This window comes from Dendrobates tinctorius, unplaced genomic scaffold (assembly GCF_039654945.1).
Source record: "Dendrobates tinctorius isolate UK_male_01 unplaced genomic scaffold, ASM3965494v1 ptg000116l, whole genome shotgun sequence".
In the NCBI taxonomy this organism is placed as follows: Eukaryota; Metazoa; Chordata; class Amphibia; order Anura; family Dendrobatidae; genus Dendrobates; species Dendrobates tinctorius.
Window position 1 is genome coordinate 4,234,670 of NW_027361784.1, and position 27,600 is coordinate 4,262,269.

The following is a 27,600-nucleotide window of genomic DNA, read 5'->3' on the forward strand; positions in this document are numbered from 1 at the left end:
GCAAAAACTGCTGCGGGTCCGCAGCGGCCAAAGCCGCTGCGGAAACGCAGCAAAATCCGCAGCGTGTGCACACAGCCTAAATGTTGAGTTGTAAATTACTGTAGGTGGGCCCCTAAAATGAATTCCCTTGGTGGGCCCTAGACACCCCAGTCCGACCCTGCCGCTATGTGTCACACCTGGCAAGATCGCTGGCGAGGTCGCTGTTGCATCACAAAACCTGTGACGTTTCAGCGATCTCGCTAACGATCTCGCTATGTGTGAAGTACCCTTTAGTGGTGATTCTGGCATGTATGGCATATAACTGCATAGGCCAATGATATGGATACCTCTCTTTAAAAAATTGTCTCTGTAGTTATAGTCTGCTGCATTTCTGGAAGTGGGAGCTTTGTTTAGCATATATGAAGATCACACTTGTAATTCTCTATTTTTGAACTTCCTATAAGTACATAAAATACTAGTTATTTTGGGGAATTTCACAATGATTCACTGCAGAATCGTAACCACAGTTCTCAGCATTGACGACACATAAACCAGGACTCAAACTGACATTTACAGAACTCAGAATCTGTTTCTAAGGATTCTCAGACACGGATTTATTGTTTTTTATTTTTCTATTGCATTTGTCCTCTAAGAACATTTTTGAAAATGTCTTCCCTGTAAAGATCTTTCCTTACCACTATTGATTAATACTGCTCAATGATGAAAGCTTTCAGAATTCTTGATGTACTCTCCTACTGTAAGAAGCTGTTTGTCTCAGGAGAAGAAGATGGCTTGAAGAACAGGATCGTTTTTGCCCTTCTTTGCTGGCTTTTTGGGATGATGATAAGTAGTTGTTTGATTCTTGTTTTTGTCTTGTCAAAGTTGGGTGGTGGGCTGGTCAACTCGATGATTGCCATCTCATTTGGGATGATCATATCTGTCCTTGCATTTGTTTTTAAGTCAGTGCGTTGTACTGGGCTCCTGTTCCTCTTGTGTTGCGGCATGAGAGAAGGCCGGAATGTGCTCATTGCCATTGGAACTAGTATTGTTGTATTCAATAATGTAAAAAATATATTTGGGAATTTGAAAGTCCTGGCCGATAGTATCGTCTGCAACCTGGAGGCCAAACGTGTGCTGCTAAAAATAATACCCTTTGACTATTACATAACGGCACTTTACTCAATCTATCAACACGCAAAGCTTCAGTTTTTTAATCCTTTTGGCAACATTGTAGAATTGAAAGACAGTTTTGAGTGCAATGTGAAGATCTCCGATGAAGTACTGAAAACTGTACTTAACGAAACGAAACAACAGGTTCAAGACTTGTCCTCCTCTATATCCACCCAGTTAAATATTCTAACTTTAATTGGACATATAGCATTTCTATTAATTGGAGTTTTCATCATTTTTATTGGATCCATAATATTTCTTAAAAAATTCCTGGCCGCCAACAACGAAAAGTATGAAAATGTGTATATTACAAGAAGGTTTATGGAGCACGATGAAAGCAAAAGGCAGCAAAATGCGTTGTGTGTTCTTCCACTAAACAAATCTGAACAAAACATCTACATCATAATTCCTAGCCTGAAAACTTCACGAAAACAGAAGCAAAAAATGGTAGTGTTTTTGATTCCGGTGATAATACAGATTTTTATCTGGACTTTTATTTCTGTCCTGGACCTCATACTTTACTGGCTTATTCTTACAATCAGCAAAAATCTCCAAGAACTGCGCCCAGTTAGAATTCCAATCACATTGACATATGCAGTAAGTATTCAAGGCGGATGTGCTTCTGTCGATTTCTACAACTAAACATTGCCATACGTTCAGCAGACTTCTACTGTTCTGGAATTTTCCAGCACATATTCCCACTTGGTTCGGGACATTTGTGCCTGAGTTCTCAGTGGGGAAGTGGAGGACAAAGGATCGGGTATATTGGAGTTCAAAATGCCCACTCCTTCTTTCCTTCAATATCTGGCTATGAAGAAAGCCAAGCACTCCCGTACAAATTAGATGGTCAATTGAATTTTCGAAAAATCAGTGGGTTTAGCTAAACTTCATATAATATGTATGGGCTTCTTAGGGCTAAATTTACACTAGGTTTTACTATATGAAATGAAACGCTACTGACGTACTGTATATGTCAACATGTCCACACAGTTTATTGGTAATGCCTGATGCCATAAGAATGATATTTTGTTGGGAAAATGTTGGAATTCCATAGCTCCAACTGTATGAAAGAAAACTAATTACAAATTTTCTTGGCAGTCATTATATTCAACTGTATAGGCATACAGCTATATACGGTACCTCTGGCCTTGATGGGACTGGGTCAACTGGTCCCAATGAACATAATTGGCCAACATGGAGCGAATGTAGAGTAATGTCTTAATATATGAGAAAGTATATATCTGAGGGTTTTGTTCTTCTCAAAATCAGGAAATTTTGGTAATTCTTTTTTGAGCATATGTTTTTTGAGGTTATCTAACTATATTGCTATATATGTAACCTCCAGAAACAAATGCTCAACATATGGCCCCCTAAATTGGTGTAGTTGTATTTCTTTAACTTTCACCATTAATGATCCTTCCGCAGGTTAACCTACGGAAACCTCTTTACAACTTTTACTTGCAATAGATAGTAAAGTTGAATCATCTTCTCGCTCATTTACTCCTATTGTTAAAAAGATGTATAACAAGGTGTATTTAGCTGTGCTTATTAAGACAAGAGAGAAGGTCCAGATCTTGCGGCATAAGAAAAGGAATGGCAAAGTCCACATGAGTTAAATCACACTTAGACAGATCAGTCTCAGCCCCTTACCGAGCACTGATCGACTATTAGGGTGTGTGTGCACGCTGCGGATTCTGCTGCGGTGTACAGTACCATAATATCCTATGGATATTAAAAACCGCAGTGCAGACAGTGCAGATTTTTCCGCACGGTTTTCCTGCGGTTTCAAAACCGCAGAAAGAATTGACATGTCAATTCTTTCTGCGGATTCTGCTGCGGTTTGCCATCTCCTCCATTGAGGAGATGAAAAACCGCAGGGCAGAACCGCAGAGCAATCCGCAGGTAAAACCGCAGGTCTTTTGACCTGCAGATTTACATGCAGATTTTACAAAATCCGCGCTGCCAAATCCGCACCCCAATCCGCAGCGTGTGCACGTAGCCTTAAGCAGTTTTCTGACCTGACAGACATATATGAAGAGAACGATTATTATTATTGTTAATATGAGCATTCTACTAGGTACAGTCCATATTGGATGGAGCGATGTGCTGCTGATAACGATAATTTTATCTTGGCGCAAATGATCACCCGATGAATGAGCAAAACTCTTGTTCGACATGTGATGTTTACACGGGATGATAATTTAGAACGAACACTGTGTAATTGGGTTACGAATGCTGGTTTATTGCTTTACGTCCGGCCACCTTGCACATTTAGGATACTTTTACATGACTTTGATAATCGCCCAAAAAGCGCTCATCATGTTTTAGCGACTTCACGTTTTCAGAAGCGGTTTCTGTTAGAAAACCTCTTTGGTTTCACCTGGCTGGTAAAAGCGTAGTGTGCACGTGCCCTGAGATGCAGCAGAGCTGAGATTGTCTTTTACAACAGTTCATTGCGCCATCTTGAATTATTACTGTAGTTTTTCATAGGACTAAAGGTAAAGCACTCTTCCTTTTATCTTCATCATCTATCACCGTATTACGTGCTGCATAATTATCCATAGTAGACGTAACATTTATGCTTTTAACCTATTAATTGTCCTTTTATTAATATGGCACATTAATTATTCATTTCTCCAGAGGCACACTCCCTGACTGACTTTGGATTTATTATTCTCGAGTTGTCACACAGATTTATTTTGTCCTTTCTTTTATTAATCTACAGAACAAGATCTTGGGCGGCTCAGTATGGAGCAGACGTCTAAAAAGAAAAGCAGTTTCGGTTTCCCATAGCAACCAATCACAGCACAGCTTTCATTTTTCTATAGCAATATAATAAAATGAAAGCTGCACTGTGATTGGTTGCATTGATCAGAAACAACACTTTTCCCTTTAATCCCCTAAATCTTTACCATTGTGGCTAATAAAAGAAAAACCCCATCTCTATCGTTCACTTAAAAGCACATAAAAAAGAAGTATAGAAACCTAGTTGGCCTAAAAATGCGTACTGTAATAAATATTGGGGTCTGCCAGGTTCCCATTATGGTGTCTGTTCTTTTGCTGGACACTAGAGATAAGCGGATCTCCTGAAATTTGATTCGGATTCGATGGCCCCGATTCAACCCAAATATTTGATTCGGATCAAATAAATCTGAGTCAAAAGTGCAAGGATTGCTATTATAAGACCCCAAAGCCTAGTATGGAGAGGTAAGGGGTTAATCCCTTAGGGACCACCAAATCTTTTTACTGACTTGAGATATAAGAGAATAGCACTACCCGATGGTTGAAAATGTAGCTGCTGTCGGCAGTACATGATCACTGCCACCATGCGGCATCAGCCACAATCGGTGTTGACGCCGACCATGGCCGTATAACCCCTTAAATGCTGCTGTCAGTAATGACAACAGCATCTAGATGGTTAAAAGAGCATGGTGGCTCCCTCTTTAATCCCAATCATCATTTTGTCATCCTGGTACTTGCCATGGCAATCTTCCGCTTCCCAACCGGTCCCCTGCTCGCTCCCTGTGGTTATCCAGCGCTGACTGCTGAATCCCACATCACTGACGCCAAGCATGCATAGGGCCCAGTAGTCAGCACTTGTAGAATGGAGGGAGCCAGCCAATGTAGGACTGGGGTGCCAAGGGCCCACCAGTAACCAACTCCAGGGCCCCACTTTTCAGCTACATGCAACTGTGACAATATCCTCAATCACAAATTTCTATAACAGTGGATAGGTAGATTCTTAAATGAATAAGATGTCGCCTTTGCCGTTACATAGTGATTCGTGCATATTGTGCCGAGTGCTGCTTGTGTAAGAGGGTGATGGCTCACTCTTGCTGAGGGGCCCACCAGAGGATTCTCCTGTTCTCCCATGGACCAGTCGAAGCCTGAAGTTAGGATTTGGCGAAGAGCTGCGGCGGCAGGAGAGTAGTGAGCATAATTGTATATTTTTAATCCCTAATAATGGAAATTATGGTGCAAATATAAACAGAATTTTAAGCCAGTGTGAATAGCACCTTAGAGAGGATAGATACGGTAACTAGGAGTTATCAAGGTTACATCCGATTCTCATTACTGCAGTGGAATAGCATGTCATTTCATGCTTACGCTGTACATGTATGGTGCAATGCACTATATGGTTAAACCTCAAAGATCATGCTGTGTGATAAGTCTAGAATATTCGGGGACATTGGGACTTCTCCATCGCACTGTGATAATATGGGTAACACAGCAATGTTCCCACCACTACACGGTCATTAGAGGTGTGCTCTTCTGATTTTTGACATCTCATCTCCTGAGATCTTGATGACGAGATCTCCAACTGTGCATGCGCCGCCCCCCTGGTGGCCATTTTCCCGGAGTAAACTGCACAGGAAACCACGGAACTGCGGGGGCTCTGGCCTGTCACAAAATGTCAACTGAGACCCCCGCAGCACTGGAGACCCCCAAAGCAGCACAGGAGACCCCCGCAGCACCGCCGGACACACCTGCAGCACCGCCGGGCACCCGCATTGCTGGACACCCTTACAGCACCGGACACCTGCATCGGCGCACTGCAAATTGGACATCCGCTCATTCCAGCCTGCGGCCTGCAGCATCACCCCACTCCTGCCTCCTCCAGCAGTGACTCTGGGACCCCGATTCACCGCAACCACCACCCCCCCCCGGTAAGCAATAGCAATAAGACGCATGGATTATATATAAGAAGCACCATTTTATTACAAAAAAAAAAATGTATTCCTTTTTTTCTCCTCAAAATTTGGGGTGCGTCTTATAATCTGGAGCGTTTTATAATCCAAAAAATACGGTAATTTACAGTTAGCAGAAGGGGGTCCTCTATTCAGCACTAGGTACATTTACAAAAAGTTTCTTTTGCTCTGGAGGCCCCTTCCTATCCTGCATTGCACTGAACACTTACTACCAGGTTTCCCCAGAGATTGCAAATACATACTGGAGTCCCTGCAGGGTGACACTTTGTCATTAGTTTTATGTTGTCAATTAATCTTTTTTAAAAAATTTTTTTCATTTGGGATTGTCCAAAGCAGACAACCCTTTTAACTAAAAGGAACAATTTTCAGTTTTGCTTTATCTATTTCATGAATAATTCAAAACTCAAATACAAAAAAAGTTTCCTAGCTTCCTTACAAAAAAGCTGAAGGTTTCCACTGCCGTGACTGTGAGAAACCACAGACTAGCTGATGTCATGCTACCTAGGCAGCACAAAAGTGTCATGCAGTGGTCCACACAGTTAAAACTTCTTCAAAATTTGGCCCTTCTGTCCAAACCTATCATTTTAAAGCGGTGCTTAAAGGCTTAAGGCTAATGTTACCTTTGAAGTGGATTTGTTATTGTTCATTTGTTTCCTAAATGCAAAGTTAAAGCATCGCTTGATATAGTCTTCATTAAAAATGTTTTACCATTTTGCCGCAGCAGAGTGTGTGTAATTCCTTCTCTTAACGGGGTAGTCTAGAAATTCACAAAATCTAAGGCACATCTGTCTGAGCGCTGCTCTTTCCCTCCCTTTTCTCATTGTTGTGCCGCATTCGCACATTCGTGTAAGGACTGCGATGCACTGACTGGCTGAGGGTTTCATGACCCAAACTTGACAGCTTCATATAAGTTATGAGCCATGGATGAGTCAAAGGGACATTAGAGATGGCAGCAGGAGACTGAATGCAGCAGACCAGAGAGGGAGGAAAGCATCTACCTTCTCAGAGAAAACAGGCTGTAGATAAGCAAATGAAGGGGAAAACCAGTCAAGCAATGAAGCTTTGCTGATACATGAGGACTAGTGATGACAGTAGCCTCCTGCTAGGCTCACAGACCTCACCTCAAGCATGTGTTACTGAGACAGTCACATTCAGAAACAAAAAGTGTGAAACTTAATACCATAAAGTAAGCAAATAGTCCCATACAGTACACAAATAGTGCAAGTCATAATGCCATATTGTGTAACACCTTACACTATTAATAATGCAATACAGCAGTCAAATGATTGTGCTGCATAATACAAAGATATTGCATTGTAACTTGTATATAAAAATTGTTCACATAACAATGCTTTACAGAGCACATATAATGCTGCTACACAGTGCCATAATGTGCTATACAGTAACATAATGCTGCTACACAGTGCCATATTGCTGCTATACTGTACAGTGCCATAAAGCTGCTACACAGTGCCATAATAATATAGTAACATAGTTTTGAAGGCTGAAGGAAGACCTTATGTCCATCTAGTTCAGCCTATTTTTAGTGCAGCTGTTCTGCATTGTTGATCCTGGGGAAAGCAAAAAACCCACAGAGTAGAAGCCAATTTTCTCCATAGGGAAAAAAATTCCTTCCCCTAAGCTGGGTCAACCATCTACCTATAATAACCTGTTATTCGAAACCTTCTATACTGTTACTCACAAGAAAAGCATCCATTCCTTTCTTAAATTCATTCAGTGAGTTGGCCATCACCACTTCCTCAGGAAGAGAATTCCAGAGCCTCACTGCTCTTACCGTGAAGAACCCTCTTCTATACTGGTGCAGAAATTGTCTTTCCTCCAAACGAAGAGAATGCCCCCTTGTTCTTGTCACAGTCCTTGGTACAAACAGTTCATTGGAGAGATCTCTGTATTGCCCTCTGATATACTTGTACATATATATTAGGTCTCCCCTAAGTCTTCTCTTTTCTAGAGTAAATAGACCTAATTTTGATAACCTTTCTGGGTATTGTAGTGAACCAACTCCATTTATCATTTTAGTAGCCCGCCTTTGAACCCTTTCAAGTTCAGTAATGTCTTTCTTGAGCACCGGCGTCCAAAATTGCACACAATACTCCAAGTGTGGTCTGACGAGTGATTTGTGCAGAGGGAGAATTATGTTTTCATCTCGTGTCCCCAGACCTCTTCTAATGCATCCCATGACCCTATTTGCTTTGGTGGCAGCTGCCTGACACTGGGCACTCCAATTTAGCTTCTTATTGACTAAGATGCCTAAGTCTTTTCCTTGTCTGATTTCCCCAGCAGTTTCCCATTTAGTAAGTAATTGTAGCATCTGTTTCTCCTTCCCATGTGCATAACCTTACACTTATCTGTGTTAAACCTCATTTGCCATTTTTCAGCCCAATTCTCCAATTTACTCAAATCTGTCTGTAGTTGCAAACTGTCCTCCTTTGTGTTAACTACCTTACATAGTTTTGTATCATCTGCACATACTGATATTTTACTGTGTAAGCCATCCACTAGATCATTAATAAATATATTAAATAGTAGGGGGCCCAATACAGAACCCTGTGGTACCCCACTAGTAACCCTGGCCCAATCTGAGGATGCCCCATTAATAACCACTCTTTGTTTTCTATCACTAAGCCAGCTACCTACCCATCTACTCACATTTTCCCCTAGCCCAAGCTTTCTCATCTTACTTACCAATCTTTTATGTGGGACAGTGTCAAATGCTTTAGAGAAGTCGAGATAAATGACATCCAATGATTCTCCTTGGTCCATTTGAGAGCTTACATCCTCATAGAAGCTGATCAGGTTAGTTTGACAGAAGCGATCCTTCATAAATCCATGTTGATATGGAGTTAAACATTTATTAACATCGAGATATTCCATAATGGTATCCCTTAGAAACTCTTCAAAAATTTTACCCACAACAGATGTTAAGCTTACCGGCCTATAGTTCCCAGGTTCCCTTTTTCACCCCTTTTTGAATATTGGTACCACATTTGCTTGCCGCCAATCAAAAGGAACAGACCCTGTTTCTATAGAGTCTTTAAATATAAGGAATAGAGGCCTGTCTATCACATTACTTAACTCCCTTAATACCCGAGGGTGAATGCCATCAGGGCCTGGTGATTTGTCAATTTTAATCTTACTAAGGCGGTTCTGCACTTCTCCCTGGGTTAGGCAGGTAATACTTAATGGGGAGTTTACATTATCACTCTGCCTTTTCCTGTGTGAACACTGTTGAGAAAAAAGTATTTAAAACATTTGCTTTTCCCACATCGCTCTCTATGATTTCACCCTCATTGTTATTTAAAGGGCCGACACCATCAATTTTAATCATTTTACTGTTTATATAATTAAAGAATAGTTTGGGGTTTGTTTTACTTTCCTTAGCAATGAGTCTCTCAGTTTCCACTTTTGCTAAATGTATTTGTTTTTTACACATTTTAATTTTTTCTCTATAACTTTTTAATGCTTCTTCATTGCCTTCTTGTTTTAGCTTCTTAAATGCCTTGTTCTTGTTATTTATTGCCCTTTTTACATCCTTATTTAGCCACATTGGTGTTCTCCTGTTCCTAGCCCTTTTATTTCTGTACGGTATGGCTAGCTCGCAGTGGGTGTGTAAAACTGATTTAATGCTGCTACACAGTGCCATAATGCTGCTATACGGTGCCATAAAGTTGCTGTACAGTGCCATAATGCTGCTATTTTTAGAATCTGTTCAGGTTGTGACTATCAGCCATTTTCTTGTAGTGTTCTGGTCTTTTTCCCCTGGTGCTGGGTTTGTCTTGGGTCAGGTGATTGTATCACCCTTTATTAACCTGCATCTGTCTCCCATTCCTTGCTGGACAACAGTGTAAGGCTATGTGCACACGTAGTTTTTTGGGTGTGCAGATTTTGGAGAGAAAACCGCAGGTAAATCTGCGGTATCTGCGGTTTTGCCCTGCGGTTTTACACCTCATAATGGATGTGTAGGGTTCGAGCAGGCTCACAGGATGCAGTGACGAGACACGAGACTGAATGTGGGGTGAAATAAACTTTTATAAGTTTTAAAGCCACAAGAGCTAAACTGCTTAAATCAAACAAAGGAGAAACACCTATTTGTCCTCGCAGGGACTCGTAAAACAACTTTCAAACAAAAAGGGTCCTTATTTTTCTATAGTGCACTTAGCCTTCTGGCGTCGCTCGAGTTCACGACCACTCAGGGGTTGCAGATGTAGCTGTCTTGTAATCCACGTTTAACCGGAAGGACTCGTGCTCGTCCGGCCCTGAAGAAACCGGAACGGTGGGGCGCAGCAGGCCCTGAAGAAACCAGAACGATGGGGTACAGCAGGCCCTGAAGAAACTGGACGGTGGGGCGCAACGGGCCCTGAAGAAATGGGGTCGGTGGGGCACAACGGGCCCTGAAGAAGCTGGCACGGTGGGGCACAACAGGCCCTGAAGAAATGGGGTCGGTGGGGCACAACGGGCCCTGAAGAAGCTGGCACGGTGGGGCACAACGGGCCCTGAAGAAGTGGGGTCGGTGGGGGCACAACAGGCCCTGAAGAAACTGTTCAGGGGGTCAATCTCCCAGGCGTCCGTTTAGAGGCGCTCGTTCCCCAGCCAGGTCATGACGCAGTTTCAAAAAAAAGACATAAACGTTAACAAATTCTGCTCAGTGTCCCCTCAGTAACCGGGACGGGCTCTGCGGCCGCCTATAGCGAGGTGACGTCCCCTGAGGTCGGTGATGACGGGGCCGCAGCTGTGGGAGAAGACAGGGGGGCAGTGTCCTGGCCACTGTACCGGATTGCTGTGTCGTCGCAGCGGTCGCCTGAGATCCCGGTCCTGTCACACCACGGAGGGAATCAGCGGCCGTCACTTTATCTGAATCTTTGCGGGGGGAAACTCCCGGGGAGAGTCTCTTACGCGTCAACCTTCGGTCAGTCTCAAATTTCCCTTTTTCAGACTCCTGCCTGTCTCTCTTTTCCACACCGTCAGTTGCCACAGTCCTCTCTCTGCCGCACGGCTTCCTCTCTCCTGTCAGGCTCTCTGCCAACTGCCACCTCAGCGCGTCCCCTGCTCCTTTTACCCTCGCCCCGCCCCCTGTTGCCCTGACAACTTCAGTCGCATGTCTCCCTTTGTAATCCCCCTGATGTGGTTTCTTCAACAACCCTGATGGCGGTCCCCCTGGTTCCAGCCCAATCACTGTATGGGGGTCCTCCTCCCCACATTCCCCCACCCTGTAAGCTCGCCAGTCCTCGGGCGAGGGTGTTAGTCTATTGAGATTGGTCTGTAAAGGTGTCAATATTTGTTGCCATACGAACTGGTCTTGTTCATACCGTTCGGGGGGTTTGCCGGCTGTTGACCGCTCGGAGCGTCTAAGTTCGACTGGGGTGGAATCTTCTGGGGTGGTGGACGTCGGTGAGCTGCAAGATGCCGGTGGGTTAATTGTGTCAACTGGCTCATTATTGGGTGGAGGGCCCTTGGGAACTGGAGGGAAATCCTCGTCGTCTGAGTCCCAGCATATGGACTCCGGTTCGGATGTCTTCGGGACGGGTTCCAGTTGCTTCGGGTCGGAAGAAATACACAGGCGTAACATATTACGATGCACAATGCGAGTAGGCAGTGTTTCATCCTGCTCGGGCTGTATTTCGTACACAGGTCCTTCTGAATGGATACGGCGTAGTACCCGATAAGGACTCTCTTCCCAACGTGACTCCAGTTTATTCTGGGGGCGTTGATCTAGTACAAGCACACGGTCCCCGCTTTGGAGATGGGGAGGGGAGGTTGTATTCTTCCCGGGGTGTTCCCAGTCTTGAAGTTTGGTATGTACAATTCGGTGAAGAGTTTGCAACCTGTGGCGATGATTTCGGACCCAAGACGACACTCCGGTCCAGGGCCGAGGCTCTTCGGGGTCCAACTCTACCTCCGTGATCCCTTTACCCTCTCGTCCGAACAGCAGGAAATAAGGAGTATAGCCCGTTACTCGATGTACCCGATTATTATAAACCCACACTAATTCAGAAACATATTCAGGCCAACGAGCTTTCTTGTCACTCTCCAGAGTGCGTAGCATTTGAATCAATGTCCGATTAAATCGCTCACAAGCCCCATTCCCTTGCGGGTGATATGGTGTGGTCCGGGATTTATCAATCCCATAAAGATGATGTAGTTCCTCCATAACTTTCCCCAAAAAACATGCTCCCTGGTCGGAATGTATGCGTTGAGGACAGCCGTACACTTGTATAAAATTTCTGCAAATTGCGGAGGCGGCTGACTCCGCGGTCTGGTCTCGAGTAGGGGTGACCACAGCGAATTTAGTGAAATGATCCACCATGACGAGGCAGTGTTCGTATCCCTGGAATGCGGGACCAATGTGCAGATAATCCACCGTCAAGAGCTCCAAGGGTTCTGAAGTCACAATCGTCTGTGTTGCGGCCCTCTGAGCAGGCGGTTTGGCCAATTCACATAAGCGGCAAGTACGACAAACTTCGTCCACAACAGCCGACAAGCGTGGGTGATAAACTTTCTGTTGTAACCATTGCAAAGTCTTTTTGACTCCAAAGTGGGCCCCTTTTTCGTGAGCCTCTCGAGCCAGTTCGTGTAGTTGAGCTCCGGGCGTAACCACCTGCCAAACAGTCGTTGAGGTTGTTTGCGAAGTGATCTTACGGTACAGTAATCCCCTTCGGATAATCAGTCTCTCCCATTGTCGCAGCATCAGCGATAGGTCTTGGGTCAAAGCTTGTCGTTGAGTATCAGTGGGTAATTGACCAGCGGCGACCCATGTCCGGAGAAGTCCAACTTCTTCATCTTCTTGTTGCTGTTGTATCCACTTATTACGAGATTGTTCCAGGATGCCCCTGTGGGCCTCTGGGGAAGATACTTTTGCATCAACATTGGTGAGCACGGCAGCGGTAAGAGCGAACGGTATTTCCTCTCCTTCTAATTCTTCGTCTCGATTCTGTCCAGGAGTTGTATGTCGAATCCTAGAGAGAGCATCTGCATGAACATTCTCGGCCCCTCTTTTGTAAATAATCTTGTAATTGTACTTCGCCATTCGGGCCACCCATCGCTGCTCCAAAGCCCCCAACTTGGCGTTTTCCAAATGAGCCAGTGGGTTATTGTCAGTTCGCACTACCACCTCGGAGCCCGCTAGGTACTCTGCGAATCTCTCCGTCATAGCCCACACCACTGCGAGGAGCTCGAGCTTAAAAGAGCTGTAATTGTCAGGGTTACGCTCGGAGTCATGGAGTGAACGGCTTCCATATGCGATCACCCTTTCCCGGCCATCCTGAACTTGTGACAACACAGCTCCTAGCCCGTGAAGACTCCCGTCAGTGTGCAGGATGAACGGCTGAGAAAAATCCGCATAAGCCAACACTGGGGCATCCGAGAGTGCAGCCTTGAGATCTCGGAAGGCCTCTTCCTGAGGGTGTTGCCACTGGATTTTTCGCCCATTGGCCCCAGCGGGAGCCCCCTTCAGCAGGTCATGTAGGGCTCGAGCTCGACATGCAAAATTCTTTACGAAACGACGGTAATATCCAGCTAACCCCAGAAAAGCCCGCACGTCTTTCACCGTCTCGGGGGTAGGCCATTCCTGGATAGCAGCAATCTTCTCCCGGGATGGCCTCACACCTTCTGCCGAAACGACATGACCCAGATACTCAATCTGAGAGCGAAATAGGTGACATTTCTGAGGCTTCACCTTCAACCCGTACTTTTGCAGCCGGCTGAGTACCTGTCCCAACCGCTTCAGGTGGTCCTCGAAGGAGGCGGCATAGACGATGATGTCGTCCAGGTAGATCAACGTGGCCTCAAAATTGAGATCCCCTAGACATCGCTCCATCAATCGCTGAAATGTCCCGGGGGCGTTGGCCAGCCCGAATGGCATTCGATTAAACTCAAACAGTCCCATGGGCACTATGAACGCCGTCTTAGCTCTGTCCTCTTCTGACATAGGCACCTGCCAGTACCCACTGGCCAAGTCCAGGGTCGAAAAATATGTTGCTTTACCCAATGCAGACAGAGATTCTTCTATGCGGGGCAGTGGGTATGAGTCTTTAATAGTGCAAGCATTCAATTTACGATAATCAACACAGAATCGTAGTGTACCATCTTTCTTCCGGACCAACACGATGGGGGCCGCCCAAGGGCTTTGACTTTCCCGTATCACCCCTTTTTGTAGCATCTGAGCCAGCAAAGTTTTCACCTCCTGATAGAGTTGTGGCGGGATCTGTCGATATCGTTCTCGGATAGGGGCCGCTCCTGCTGTGGGGATCTCATGAGTGATGGCGGTGGTACACCCAAAGTCGTCCTCATGACTAGCAAATACTTCATGGTACTGTCCCAGCAATGCTTTTACTTGTGAAAGTTGGGCCGCAGTTAGTCCAGAAAGCTCGGCCCGCATCTGCTCCAAAATATTTCGGCCCTTCTCTTGTGTCGAGACTTCGTGGGCCTGTAGGGTTCGTATTGTTACCTCCCCAGGATCCTCGGGGTGTACTCGTAATTGAACCGCAGCAGCGGGCAGCACTTCTTCTAGAGGCTTTACTAGTTTGGCCAGTACAGTCCGTGCTTTCAGAATGATATCTCGGTCTTCAAGGTTAACGCAGCGGACCAGGGCGGTTCCTTTTCGCACCGTAGCGAGGGAACGGGCCACCAGTATGCCAGGAGGTAAGTGCTCTGAGTGACACGGCTCCACCTGCACCTCTACGCCTTCCAAAGGTATCGGGGCCCGAATTGGCAGGGCCACCACTGTCTGTCCAGGAGGCAGCACAAGCAGGGGTGCCGCTGTCGCGATGACCTTGCCCAGAGCCTCACCCTCCTGGCAGTCCCGATGCACCCGCGCACCTCGCACCAGCTGCTGGAATACCTGTCCCTGAGCTGTGCGAGAACCCCACTGCTTCAGTGTCCTTTGTGCGGGATCATTAAGCAACAGGTTACCAAACTCTTTTAAAATATTCATGCCTAGGGTGACGGGGTGTCGTTGATCAGCTTCTCCTTGAGTCAGCACCACCCCTCTGCGGCCGAGGGGTTTACCGCACAACGTCACCTGCACCCACACTACCCCGGCAACCGGAACCGGCAGTTGGTTGGCGGCTACTAGTCTAATCATGGGCCCCCACTGAGGCCTTGCTGCCTCCGGAAAGTTTTGTTGAAAGTACGCTGCGGGCATAGTGGTTACTTGTGACCCAGTGTCCACCAGACACCGGACGGCCCGGCCCTCTACTTCTGCCCAAACTTCAGGACACTTTGCTACCAAATCTTCGGGACTTCCACCACCCCTAGTTGTGGTTTTCGGCTCCGAGCGGCGTCCCCCCAGCCCGGAGCCCTTTAGTTTAATGGCCGCCGGGGTGGGTATCTCCCACGCCGCGGACACTCTCTGGCGAAGTGGCCTGGTTCTCCACACTCATAACACCGGGCCGGTAGAGATTGACCACCTCGCGGAGAGCGTGACCCCCAGGGACCGGGATTAGCACTGGGTCGTCCAGTCTCCGGTTCGGTTCTTCTCTTTACTTCAGCCAACTCGCTCTTTATATTTTTCAATTCACGCTTCATCTCCTCCACCCATTGAGGTTCCTCAACTGTGTTCGAGGAGGCCTCCACACCTCGGACCTTCCCCACGGGGACCGCCATCCCCTGCTCTTGCTCCTGAACCCGTGCCTGACTTCCCACTTCTGAAAAGTCGATTTGGGGATTCATTCTGATCCGTTCCCTTAAAGCCTGCTTTATCAGTGGATCTCGCAGTCCAGTCACCAGTAGGTCACGTAGGGTTATGTCAACAGGTCCTACCCCTACCCCATCTTTTCTTTCAATAGCCGTATGCAACTCTTGGAGTACATTCATATACTGAGTAATCGTCTCCCCCTCTGCCTGCATCCGGCTAAACAGTCGGGTCCTTAACTCTCCCACATTAGTGGGATCCCCGTGGGTCTGTTCCACTATCTGCAACACCTTTTCAAAAGTGTTGCGGTGCCCAGGGGGTTTCAACATCACTGACCTCCGCACCTCCCCGTCTAGGGCCATGAGTGCCACTTCAGCTTCCAGGTCAGGGGTCATTGGGTGCATCCGAAAAAGCCCCCTCATCCGCTCTGTCCAGCTCCATAGCATAGTATTTGAGCCAGAGAATCTAGGCAGGTTGTTCAACATGGCCCCCAATGAGATGCTGGTACGGGGACCCTCATTATTTACAGAGCTTACAGCTCCCCCATGTTCGGGGCTACCACTGTCCGCGCTCGGAGACTGCATCCTGCCGACTACGCCAAGTGTAGGGTTCGAGCAGGCTCACAGGATGCAGTGACGAGACACGAGACTGAATGTGGGGTGAAATAAACTTTTATAAGTTTTAAAGCCACAAGAGCTAAACTGCTTAAATCAAACAAAGGAGAAACACCTATTTGTCCTCGCAGGGACTCGTAAAACAACTTTCAAACAAAAAGGGTCCTTATTTTTCTATAGTGCACTTAGCCTTCTGGGCGTCGCTCGAGTTCACGACCACTCAGGGGTTGCAGATGTAGCTGTCTTGTAATCCACGTTTAACCGGAAGGACTCGTGCTCGTCCGGCCCTGAAGAAACCGGAACGGTGGGGCGCAGCAGGCCCTGAAGAAACCAGAACGATGGGGTACAGCAGGCCCTGAAGAAACTGGACGGTGGGGCGCAACGGGCCCTGAAGAAATGGGGTCGGTGGGGCACAACGGGCCCTGAAGAAGCTGGCACGGTGGGGCACAACAGGCCCTGAAGAAATGGGGTCGGTGGGGCACAACGGGCCCTGAAGAAGCTGGCACGGTGGGGCACAACGGGCCCTGAAGAAGTGGGGTCGGTGGGGGCACAACAGGCCCTGAAGAAACTGTTCAGGGGGTCAATCTCCCAGGCGTCCGTTTAGAGGCGCTCGTTCCCCAGCCAGGTCATGACGCAGTTTCAAAAAAAAGACATAAACGTTAACAAATTCTGCTCAGTGTCCCCTCAGTAACCGGGACGGGCTCTGCAGCCGCCTATAGCGAGGTGACGTCCCCTGAGGTCGGTGATGACGGGGCCGCAGCTGTGGGAGAAGACAGGGGGGCAGTGTCCTGGCCACTGTACCGGATTGCTGTGTCGTCGCAGCGGTCGCCTGAGATCCCGGTCCTGTCACACCACGGAGGGAATCAGCGGCCGTCACTTTATCTGAATCTTTGCGGGGGGAAACTCCCGGGGAGAGTCTCTTACGCGTCAACCTTCGGTCAGTCTCAAATTTCCCTTTTTCAGACTCCTGCCTGTCTCTCTTTTCCACACCGTCAGTTGCCACAGTCCTCTCTCTGCCGCACGGCTTCCTCTCTCCTGTCAGGCTCTCTGCCAACTGCCACCTCAGCGCGTCCCCTGCTCCTTTTACCCTCGCCCCGCCCCCTGTTGCCCTGACAACTTCAGTCGCATGTCTCCCTTTGTAATCCCCCTGATGTGGTTTCTTCAACAACCCTGATGGCGGTCCCCCTGGTTCCAGCCCAATCACTGTATGGGGGTCCTCCTCCCCACAGATGAAAACTGCAGCGTTTCTGCGCCAAACTATTGACATGCTGCGGATTGTAAACCGCAGCAAGACCGAGCGGAAAAATCCGCAGCATGTGCACAGCGTTTTTTTTTTCCACTGGAAATAAAGGTACTGTACAATGCAGCAGAATCTGCTGTGTTTCCACAGAGCCCAAACCGCTGCGGAAACGCAGCAGAATTCACTGCGTGTGCACATACCCTTAATCCACTTGAAACCTGGCTGGGAGCCTTGCTTTGCCTTCTGTGTGTTTAATTAGTGCAGTTCTGGGACCTCTGGTTCTGCTAGTCTTAGTTTCTGTTTTCAGTTTCTCTCTGCAGCCTTCTCTTTGTTTTCTATTAGGAGGTGACCGGTTTTTGTACCTAGTCCTTAGCTCTTTCAGTGACCCCCTTCCCCCTATCTATAGGTCTTCTCTTGAGATTAGCCTAGGATTGTCAGTGGGTCTATTCACAAGGAGTGGGTCGCCCACTCCATCGTAGGGTATCAGCCTAGTCACAGTGCAGGGTTGTAGTAAGGGCCCGGATTGGGGGGTGGTCCACTGCATACCGTGATCAGACGCCTCAGACTGAGGCAGATTTTAGTTGCAACAGGTCCGGGTTTATTGGCCGTCCTCCTGACGACCACCGTAGCCATACACCGCAGTTCCTTTACAGCCCTCTGTACTCAGGCCCGGGAACCTTCACCTTCCTTCAATCGTAGTGACGTTCCTCGCGGATCTTTCGCTGGGGCTGTCCTAGACCTATCTACCATCAGCGCTTCACCTGCCCGAGGTCGTCGTCCAATCGATACCCCCAGGGCCTCGTCTGTCCAGCGGTTCTTGATGTCAGGGCCACCCCCCTGACTGTCTCTTCCCGTCAGTCCCCTGGTCGAGCTCTCCACCGTTGTCAGTGTTCTGCTCCTGAGCTCCTCCCGGGTCTAGACTCGCCTGGAACCCTGTCCTGTCCTATTTATCCCCTCTCTCAGGAATTTCCCTCCTTGGTTTCTATCTCCACGCCCCCCATGACTAAGCGGTTTCGTAGCCCTAAGCTGTTGTAAAGTCCTTTTCTCACGTTCCCCTTTGTCATCTTGTGGTCAAATCTAGGTATTGCACTCCTTTTCCATATTCTCCAGCTGTTTCCCTTCTGTCATTGCCAATATCCGTCTATAGTGCACAAACCATCCCTCCTTCCTTCAGTCAAGTCTGTCCATCAAGTCACCTTCCCCACAGGGTCAGTTTCCCCCCCTCCTACCCTAGTCCTGTGCTGCAGAACCGTAACAGTTTGTCCAGCTTGAGAAAGTATATAAAAAAAAACCCTCCTGGATTTCTGCAATATGAACAGCGTTCAATATCTCGCTCAATGCCTGCAACAGTTAACGTTGGAAGTTTCCAGCTTACAACAGCACGTGATTAATTGGCCAGGGGTCCGCCCTGAAGAGCCTAAGGTGAGTCTGCCTGAATGTTTTTCTGGTAAACGGCAGCAATTTTTTTGCTCAAAAATGCATGTTTACTTTATTTTCGGCTTAGACCCAGGTCTTCAGGAGCTGAATTACAGCGTGTGGGGATTATTATGTCCTTATTGCGAGGGGGGGCCGCAAGTTTGGGCATTTTCATTGCGTCCAGATGACCCCTGTTTGATGTCAGTTGAAGCGTTTTTTTCTGCTATGGGGTTAATTTATGATGATCCAGATCGGGTCACTACAGCTGAGGCAAAACTCAGACGGCTGAAACAGGGTTCTGGTGACGCTGAGAAATATTGTACCCAGTTCAGACAATGGTCTGCAGAAATCAGCTGGAATGATCCAGCACTCAAAAGTCAGTTTTTAGCAGGTCTGAATTCCAGGGTTAAAGACTTGCTCATTGCATACCCTGCACCTGCTACACTTGAGGCTGCAATGCAGTTAACCATAAGGCTTGATAGAAGATTGAGAGACAGGCAGAATGAGGAGAAGACTTCATTTCTGCTGGATCCTGTCTCTCAAGAGACACCAGTGGACTATGGGGAACCGATGCAACTTGGCGCAATGTCCTCTCATTCCCAAGAAAGGGAGAGAAGGTTCTCTGAGGGGCTATGCCTTTATTGTGGTAAGACTGGCCATTTTATCAAGCAACGTGAAGGTCTCATAAATCAGGAAAAAAAAAGGGGGTCAGAGTAACCCTCTCATTCATATTGCATTTTTACGGTCCGTAGGAGTTTCTTTTTCTGGTAGTTCTATCTGTCACGGTCTTACTATGAATTTTCAAGTGATGGTGGACTGTGGGTCTTGTGGTGTAATGACCACTGTGTCCACTAGGGGGCGCTGTGTGGATGTCCCAAGAGAACAGATGAGTGGCAGAATCGTGAAGGATAGTTATGTATCTCAAAGTGGGTGGCTTTGAGATGGAGACTTGAGTATGTGTGATCAGCAATATCATGGCTGAGGTGTTGTTTCTAAGTATAAGGGAGAAGTCTTCAGGTAACTAGAGAGATGGGTGGGTTCTGGTTACCTACAAACCCACCCAGGGGTGTGTCTGAAAATGCCTATAGTAAAAGGCTTTGTAAGTGTGTGAAGGACCTGTGATGTGGTCATAGCCATGTGACCCAGTGGGCATGGCTACGGACCATATAAGGTGGCCAGGGTAGGTCACAAGGGGTGAATGCTGTGACCTGATTGGAAGGTCCTGTGAGGAGAAGGATCTCCTGGCTAACAGCCTGTGGAGCGGCTGTGTGAGCATTGGCGATGTGTGCCTGAGAGCTCCCTGGAGGGAACTAACGTATGCGATGGTGAAGCCGCATAAGGAACCCTGATGGGTGAGATAATGATGAGGCTGGATAGCCTATATAATGGACGCTATGCTGATATGAACTTTGTGGTGCTTCCTTTGGTTTATGCTGAATAATAAACCTCAGGGACTGATATGGTTTTATGGAAAACCTGTACCGGATGTGAGTTATTTGCTGCCAAGCGAGTGTCCACGAAGACGACGCAGCAGGAGCTGCAGTGACTCCAGCCGCTGTGTGTGTGAACAGCATCCGGTGGTGCCGGTGATCGGTGACAGCAGGAGCTGTGGTGGTGCTAGCAAGGACTTGTGTGGTATCGTGAGAGACATAAACTGTGTGGTGTGAACTGTGGTCTGAGAAGACCGGTATAACGGACATGGGGAGATCTCGAAAAGGGGTGGAGTCCCAAAAGGGGGCGGTGACCCAAATTGGGGTGGTAGCCCAAAAGGGGGTGGAGTCCCAGAGGGGGGCGGTGACCCAAATTGGGGGGGTGGTCCAGAAAGGGGCCGAGTGTGAAGAAATGTCAGCACTGGTTGGCTCAGTGGGTATGTCTGGGAAACCGCAGTGTGCGTGTATGTCGTTTCCAGAATGTGGGTTATACTTTCCGGAGCATGACGGACCGCAAGTGTGTACTGTGATGCTGCACCGGGAAGGAATCTCGGGATGGTTAGACTCCAAGAGTCAGGTGACTCTGGTAGGAACTCCGCTCACTTTCTGTCTGACTGAGAAAATGGCCCAGGTTCATTGTAAACATGGGGTCACGGTGAACTATGTGCTAGACAGAGTGGTGTTTGAGGGGCCCGGAGGCAGTGAGTGCCAGGGTGGCGGGATACCACCAGACTTAGTGTATACCTTGGAGGGGGGCCGGGATTTTGTCACGTTGGATGACCTATGGTACGAGGATGGAGACGTTCTTACTGTTGGACTAACCAATATGAAGACGCTGACACCCCCTAACATGGACAGGCCAGACGTATAGGCGGCCAGAGAAAGAATTGTGTCAGATGAATTTACTGACCTGACGTCACCTGAAGGGTACCACAGTGTGAATAAGAATGGTGTGGTAAACAAAAAGAGCGGAGCTGACACACGGATAGAGAGTGTCTTGGGGGTTCACTGTACGATGTGGTGTGACTGTGACGTGTTGTTGCCAGTAGCCACCACTAGGACAGAATCTCGTGCTGTGCTGACTGAAACTCGTGACAAACTGACGCTTACCTGGTGGGTAAGACGGCGGAAGTAGTCACACGGTTAGTGAGTAACTAGAGGGATGACTTAATCTCTGGGGGTGACTGTGGCTCTGAGAAAGAAAGGGAGCACAGAATAGAAGGGCTAAAGAAAGAAGTCTCTGAGCTCAAAGGCCACATGGTAACGTGGCAAGGACTGCATAAGGCCCTCAGAGAGGAGGTGGATGAATGTGTCAAACGAGGAAGAGTCCTGAGACAAACGGCTGAGCACAGGGTCGAGGAGCTCAAGAAAGAGATCTTGGAGCTCAGAGGTCACCTGTCCACCTGGCAAAGTGTGAACAAGAACCTCAAGGAAGCGATGGAGGAACTCAGAGGAGTAGTTAACAGTCTTCTGCGGGAGAAATTGAACGAAGACTTACCGCGGGTGAGCGTGAGTGATAATAAGACAGAATTGCCAGTAGCCATAGTGGCCAAGGGTCATGAAGTGGTCCAACCGAGTGAAGTTGATGAGTTAAGAACTGAAGAAGACAGTCACCCGGTCGGGTCAACTGTAGTGAGGGAAGTGTCCGTGGTAAGGCCAGAGCCTCCTGGCCTGGAAGAGAGCAAGACCACATCCTTCAAGACTGTGATTGAAGGACCTGTGATGAGGTCATAGCCATGTGACCCAGTGGGCGTGGCTACGAACCATATAAGGTGGCCAGGGTAGGTCACAAGGGCTGAATGCTGGGACCTGATTGGTCCAGTTTGGAACGTCCTGTGAGGAGAAGGATCTCCTGGCTAACAGCCTGTGGAGCGGCTGTGTGAGCATTGGCGATGTGTGCCTGAGATCTCCCTGGAGGGAACTAACGTATGCGATGGTGAAGCCACATAAGGAACCCTGACGGGTGAGATAATGATGAGGCTGAATAGCCTATATAATGGACGCTATGCTGATATGAACTTTGTGGTGCTTCCTTTGGTTTATGCTGAATAATAAACCTCACAGACTGATATGGTTTTATGGAAAACCCGTACCGGATGTGATTTATTTGCTGCCAAGCGAGTGTCCCCCAACCTTGAATGACAGCACTACCTCACAGTCTGCACTGAATTTGATCGATCAACAATTTCTAGACAAGTATAAGATTGAGTCTGTACCTTATCATCTCCTTTTCCCGTAGTGGCGATTGATAACACTCCGCTAGAGCATGGGTGCGTTTCCCGAAAGGTCACCGGGTTTCCACTCACTGTGAATATGGAGCACCAGGAATCTTTAGATTTGTTTGTACTTGATAAATTGCCTTTTCCAGTCGTTCTGGGGTTACCTTGGTTAAAAGTGCACAATCCTGTACTGGACTGGTCGTCAAATACTATAAGATCCTGGGGTCAGGGGTGTTATGGGAAATGTTGTGATGTACACATCGCTGCTGTGGTGTAAAATGAGCTACCTGAAGCCATTCAGGAATTCTGGAAAGTATTTTCTGAAGTTGAGTCACAAGCTCTACCCCCTCAGAGATTACGATTGCGCTATTGAGTTCGTCCCAGGTGCTACTCTCTTTAAGAGTCGTTTATTTAATCTGACGATCCCCGAGAGGGAGGCCTTAAAGGAATACCTGCAGACTAGTCTTGCTGCAGGTCATATAAAACCCTCCAAGTCCCCTGTGGCTGTGGCATTCTTTTTTGTCAAAAAGAAAGATTGGGGTCTTAGGCCGTGTTTGGATTTCAGGGAGATTAACAAGATCACTGTGCGCAATCCTTACCCCTTGTCGCTAATTCCGGATTTGTTTAATCAGATTGATCTCCGTGGGGCATATAATTTGCTGTGAATTAAAGAAGGCGATGAATGGAAGGCAACCTTTAATACCCCAGAAGGTCATTTTGAGTGTCTAGTAATGCCTTTCGGCCTTACAAATGCTCCGGCGTTCTTTCAAAATTTCATCAACGATATTCTGAGGCTGTTGATTGGTAGGAGTGTTCTTGTTAATTTGGATGATATTTTGATCTACTCGCCCGATCTGGAGTCGCATTGGCAGAGAGTCCGCGAGGTTCTGCAGATTCTTAGAGAAAACACACTCTTTGCTAAACTGGAGAAATGCGAGTTTGCAGTACAGAAAATTAGCTTTTTGGGGTACATTGTTTCCAGTGATGGGTTTGAGATGGACCCAGTGAAGGTTCAGGCGGTATTGGAGTGGCCAATACCTGAATGCTTGAAGTCAATTCAGAGATTCTTGGGGTTTGCTAATTATTACAGAAAATTGATAAAGATTTTTTTTGTTATTGCCAAACCCCTTACTGATCTGACTAAGAAGGGTGCCAATACTGTCCAATGGTCCCCTGAGGCTGTTAAGACCTTTGAGCATCTCAAGGAGAATTTTAGCTCTGCTCCTGTTTTGATCCAGATAGACGAGACTAAGCCCTTTCTGGTAGAGGTGGATGCCTCATCAGTAGGAGTGGGGGCTGTTCTGGCACAGGAGGGAGAGGATGGGGTACATCACTGTGTTCTTTTCTAAGAAATTTTCGGAGGCGGAGCTCAACTACGATGTTGGGAACCGAGAATTGCTGGCTATTAAGCTTGCGTTTGAGCATTGGCAACATTTTTTGGAGGGCGCTAGACACTCTATTCAAGTCTTTACTGATCATAAGAATCTGATCTATCTGGATGCTGTTAAACGGTTAAATGCTCGTCAAGCCAAGTGGGCATTGTTTTTTGCCCGGTTCCATTTCTCTGTGACATATATCCCTGGGACAAAGAATGTTAAAGCTGATGTTTTGTCTCGAAGTTTCTCCCCAGCGGTTAATACTGAAAAGGAGGAATCTATTCTGCAGAAAGGGGTGGTGGTGGCAGCTTTAGGTTCTGAGTTGGAAAATAGTATTCTTAAAGCCCAGGATGCAGCACCAACCAACACTCTGTATGGAAAATTATTTGTGCCCAAAGCCCTGAGGAGAGCTTTGTTTACGGAGTGTAATGAGTCTTGTTTGGCGGGTCATCCAGGGATTGCCGAAACTAGCAAGTCGATGGGCTGGAATTTCTGGTGGCCGGGGTGTTTAAGAGAAATCGTCAAGTGGGTGCGTCAGTGTACTGTGTGCGCTAGGTCTAAGGCTTCTCATTTTCCAGCAGCAAGGTTGCTGTGCCCATTAGAGGTTCCTAGTTCCCCATGGACGCATCTTGCAATGGATTTTATCACCGACCTGCCGGTCTCTGATGGTTTTTCTGTCATTTGGGTTGTGGTAGACTGGTTTAGTAAGATGTTTCATCTGGTCCCGTTCAATAAATTACCCTGCGCTAAGACACTTGCCAGGGCATTTGTGAAAGAGTTTGTCAGACTCCATGGTGTCCCCACAGACATTGTCTCTGATAGGGGACCACAGTTTGTGGCTCGATTTTAGCGTGCCTTTTGTGACAGACTTAAGGTTCATTTGTCATTTTCGTCGGGTTATCATCCGGAGTCCAATGGACAGACCGAGAGGAAGAACCAGGACGTTGAGCAGTTTTTGAGATGTTTTGTAGCAGACAATCACGAGATGTGGTCGGAATATCTACCATTAGCTGAGTTTGCGCTCAATAATCATACATACTTCTTCAACTGGGTGTTCTCCTTTTTTTTGATGTACTGGAAAGCATTCATCTTTCGGTCCTTTTTTTAGGATTGGGGTAGCAGTGCCTGAGGAGGAGAGTTTTCTGGAAATTTGGAAAGGGTTTGGACCAGTGTGCGCCATAATCTGAATCAGGCTAGTAGGAGGTCTAAGAAATATTTTGACAACTAAAGAAGGGAGGCGAGGTTTGTTGTTGGGGACATGGTTAGGTTGTCCTCTAGGAATTTGCGTTTAAAGATCCCTTCTAAAAAGTTGGGGCCTAAGTTTGTAGGACCCTTCAAAGTGGTTCAGATCAACTCGGATGTCAACTCGGCAGCGGTCAGATTTGACATTCCTTCTTCCTGGAAAATTAATTCAGTTTTTCATGTATCTTTGCTGAAGAGAGTTGACAGGCCTGATAAGGTGGCTATGCCGTCTGCTCCTCCAATTGATGAGGACTGTGAGTTTGAGATTTCACGCATTCTTGATTCCAGGTGGCACAGAGGAGGCTTACAGTATCTCGTGTCCTGGAAGGGTTTCGGTCCCGAGGACAATTCCTGCGTAAAAGCTGTGGACGTCTGAGGCTCAAGATTAATTAAGGCTTTTCACAGGAGATTTCCAAATAAGGCTCGGCCTAGAGCATCCGGGGGATCCTCATTAAAGGGGAGGTACTGTTAGAATCTGTTCAGTTTGTGACTATCAGCCATTTTCTTGTAGTGTTCTGGTTTCCGGTCTTTTTCCCCTGGTGCTGGGTTTGTCTTGGGTCAGGTGATTGTATCACCCTTTATTAACCTGCACCTGTTTTCCATTCCTTGCTGGACAACAGTGTTAATCCGCTTGAAGTCTGGCTTGGAGCCTTGCTTTGCCTTCTGTGTGTTTAATTAGTGCAGTTCTGGGACCTCTGGTTCTGCTAGTCTTAGTTTCTGTTTTCAGTTTGATTCTGCAGCCTTCTCTCTGTTTTCTATTAGGAGGTGACCCATTTTTGCACCCAGTCCTTAGATCTTTCAGGGACCCCTTTCCCCCTATCTATAGGTCTTCGCTTGAGATTAACCTAGGATCGTCGGTGGGTCTATTCACAAGGAATGAGTCACCCATTCCATCATAGAGTATCAGCCTAGTCACAGTGCAGGGTCAGTTTTCCCCCTCCTACCCTACTCTTGTGCTGCAGAACCGTAACAGCTATACAGTACCGTAACAGCTATACAGTGCCATAATGCTGCTATACAGTGCTATAAAGCTGCTATACAGTGCCATAAAGCTGCTATACAGTGCCATAATGCTGATCCACAGTGCCATAAAAAAGCCGACCTGAATAACTTCCACTGATAACAAAGTAAGCCCTATGAAAACTAAAATCAAAGTTATATATCATCTTACCATGTCATATCAAGTTTTTCTCGTGTTTTTTATTAACTAATTTAACATGATTTTTTATTTTATTTTATAAAGCACATTCAGGTGAACCTTGAGGATTTATTTAATTCCAGAAGGACAGAGGATATCTACCACAACCATTTGAAGATCAATCTGTTTGAGCCTCAGTGCATCCCTAAACCGGAGCTCTCCCTTTCCTCCACCTGGATCCCTTTGGCCATTTTAATCAGTGTTTTACTTTTCCTTGGCTTAATCTCTACTTTCCTTGTACAAATCAAGTTGTTGCTGATTGCGGAATTCTACCCCGATAAAGACCTACAGCGGGTCAAGTACCTTCATAAGAAGATACTGCAAGAAAGGACATTACTGTCATCACCCTCTAAAAATGGAGAACTCAAGAAAATTATTTCCCAGGTAAGATGTCTTTAGCCATTTTTTTTGAGGACCAGATCTGCATTTATCTATAAACACAGTAGGCCTATACCTGTAGGGGAACCGGGTGGAAGGGCAACTTTCCTAGACTGAACATTGTTCATCGATATATGTAGAAATAAATGGAGCTCTTGCACTGCCTAAAGGTACTGTCACACTAAGCGATATCGCTAGCAATATCGCTATAACTTGTGACGTTATAGCGATATTGCTAGCGATATCGTTATGTCTGATACTTACCTACGACCGGCTCCACCGCTGGTTATCGCTGATCGCGCAAGAACGTCCAGGACTGTTTCTCGTCAGCTTCCTGCGGCGCTTCCTGCTGTGACGACGAGCGACGCGTGGAGCCGGGCGGGAGGACGCAGGATCGCCTGGTGTGACAGGTAAGTAGCGACCCCCGTCCCCAGCGTTGTCGCTGGTGAGATCTGCATGTGTGGCAGCTCACTAGCGGCCACTTAGCGATGTACCAGCGATCCTGACCGCGTCATATAGCTGGTCGGGATCGCTGGTACATCGCTAAGTGTGACCGTACCTTAAGGCTTAGAGAGAATAGTTGCAAAAGAAAATCAAGATTTTTAACTACACTGTTCAAAAAAATAAAGGGAACACTCACATAACACATCCTAGATCTGAATGACTGAAATATTCTCATTGAATACTTTGTTTTGTACAAAGTTGAATGTGCTGACAACAAAATCACACAAAAATCATCAATGGAAATCAAATTTATTAACCAATGGAGGCCTGGCTTTGGAGTCACACACAAAATTAAAGTGGAATGTAATGTCTTTAAAACAAGTCAAAATGAGGCTTAGTATTGTGTGTGGCCTCCACGTGCCTGTATGACCTCTCTACTGTACAACGCCTGGGCATGCTCCTGATGAGGCGGTGGATGGTCTCCTGAGGGATCTCCTCCCAGACCTGGAATAAAGCATCCGCCAACTCCTGGACAG

At 47.0% G+C, this 27,600-nt stretch overlaps 1 protein-coding gene across 1 annotated transcript in view; it reads left to right on the top strand.

Moving 5' to 3' along the window:
• Positions 1 to 542: 542 nt before the first annotated feature.
• DCSTAMP (dendrocyte expressed seven transmembrane protein) overlaps positions 543 to 27,600 on the top strand; it is a 34,645-nt gene continuing 7,587 nt past the window's right edge. Inside the window, exons 1-2 of the mRNA XM_073590165.1 lie at positions 543 to 1,746; positions 26,288 to 26,626. Of these exons, the coding sequence (XP_073446266.1) occupies positions 697 to 1,746; positions 26,288 to 26,626 (1,389 nt within the window). The 5' untranslated portion in view covers positions 543 to 696. The remainder of the gene's footprint in view (positions 1,747 to 26,287; positions 26,627 to 27,600) is intronic.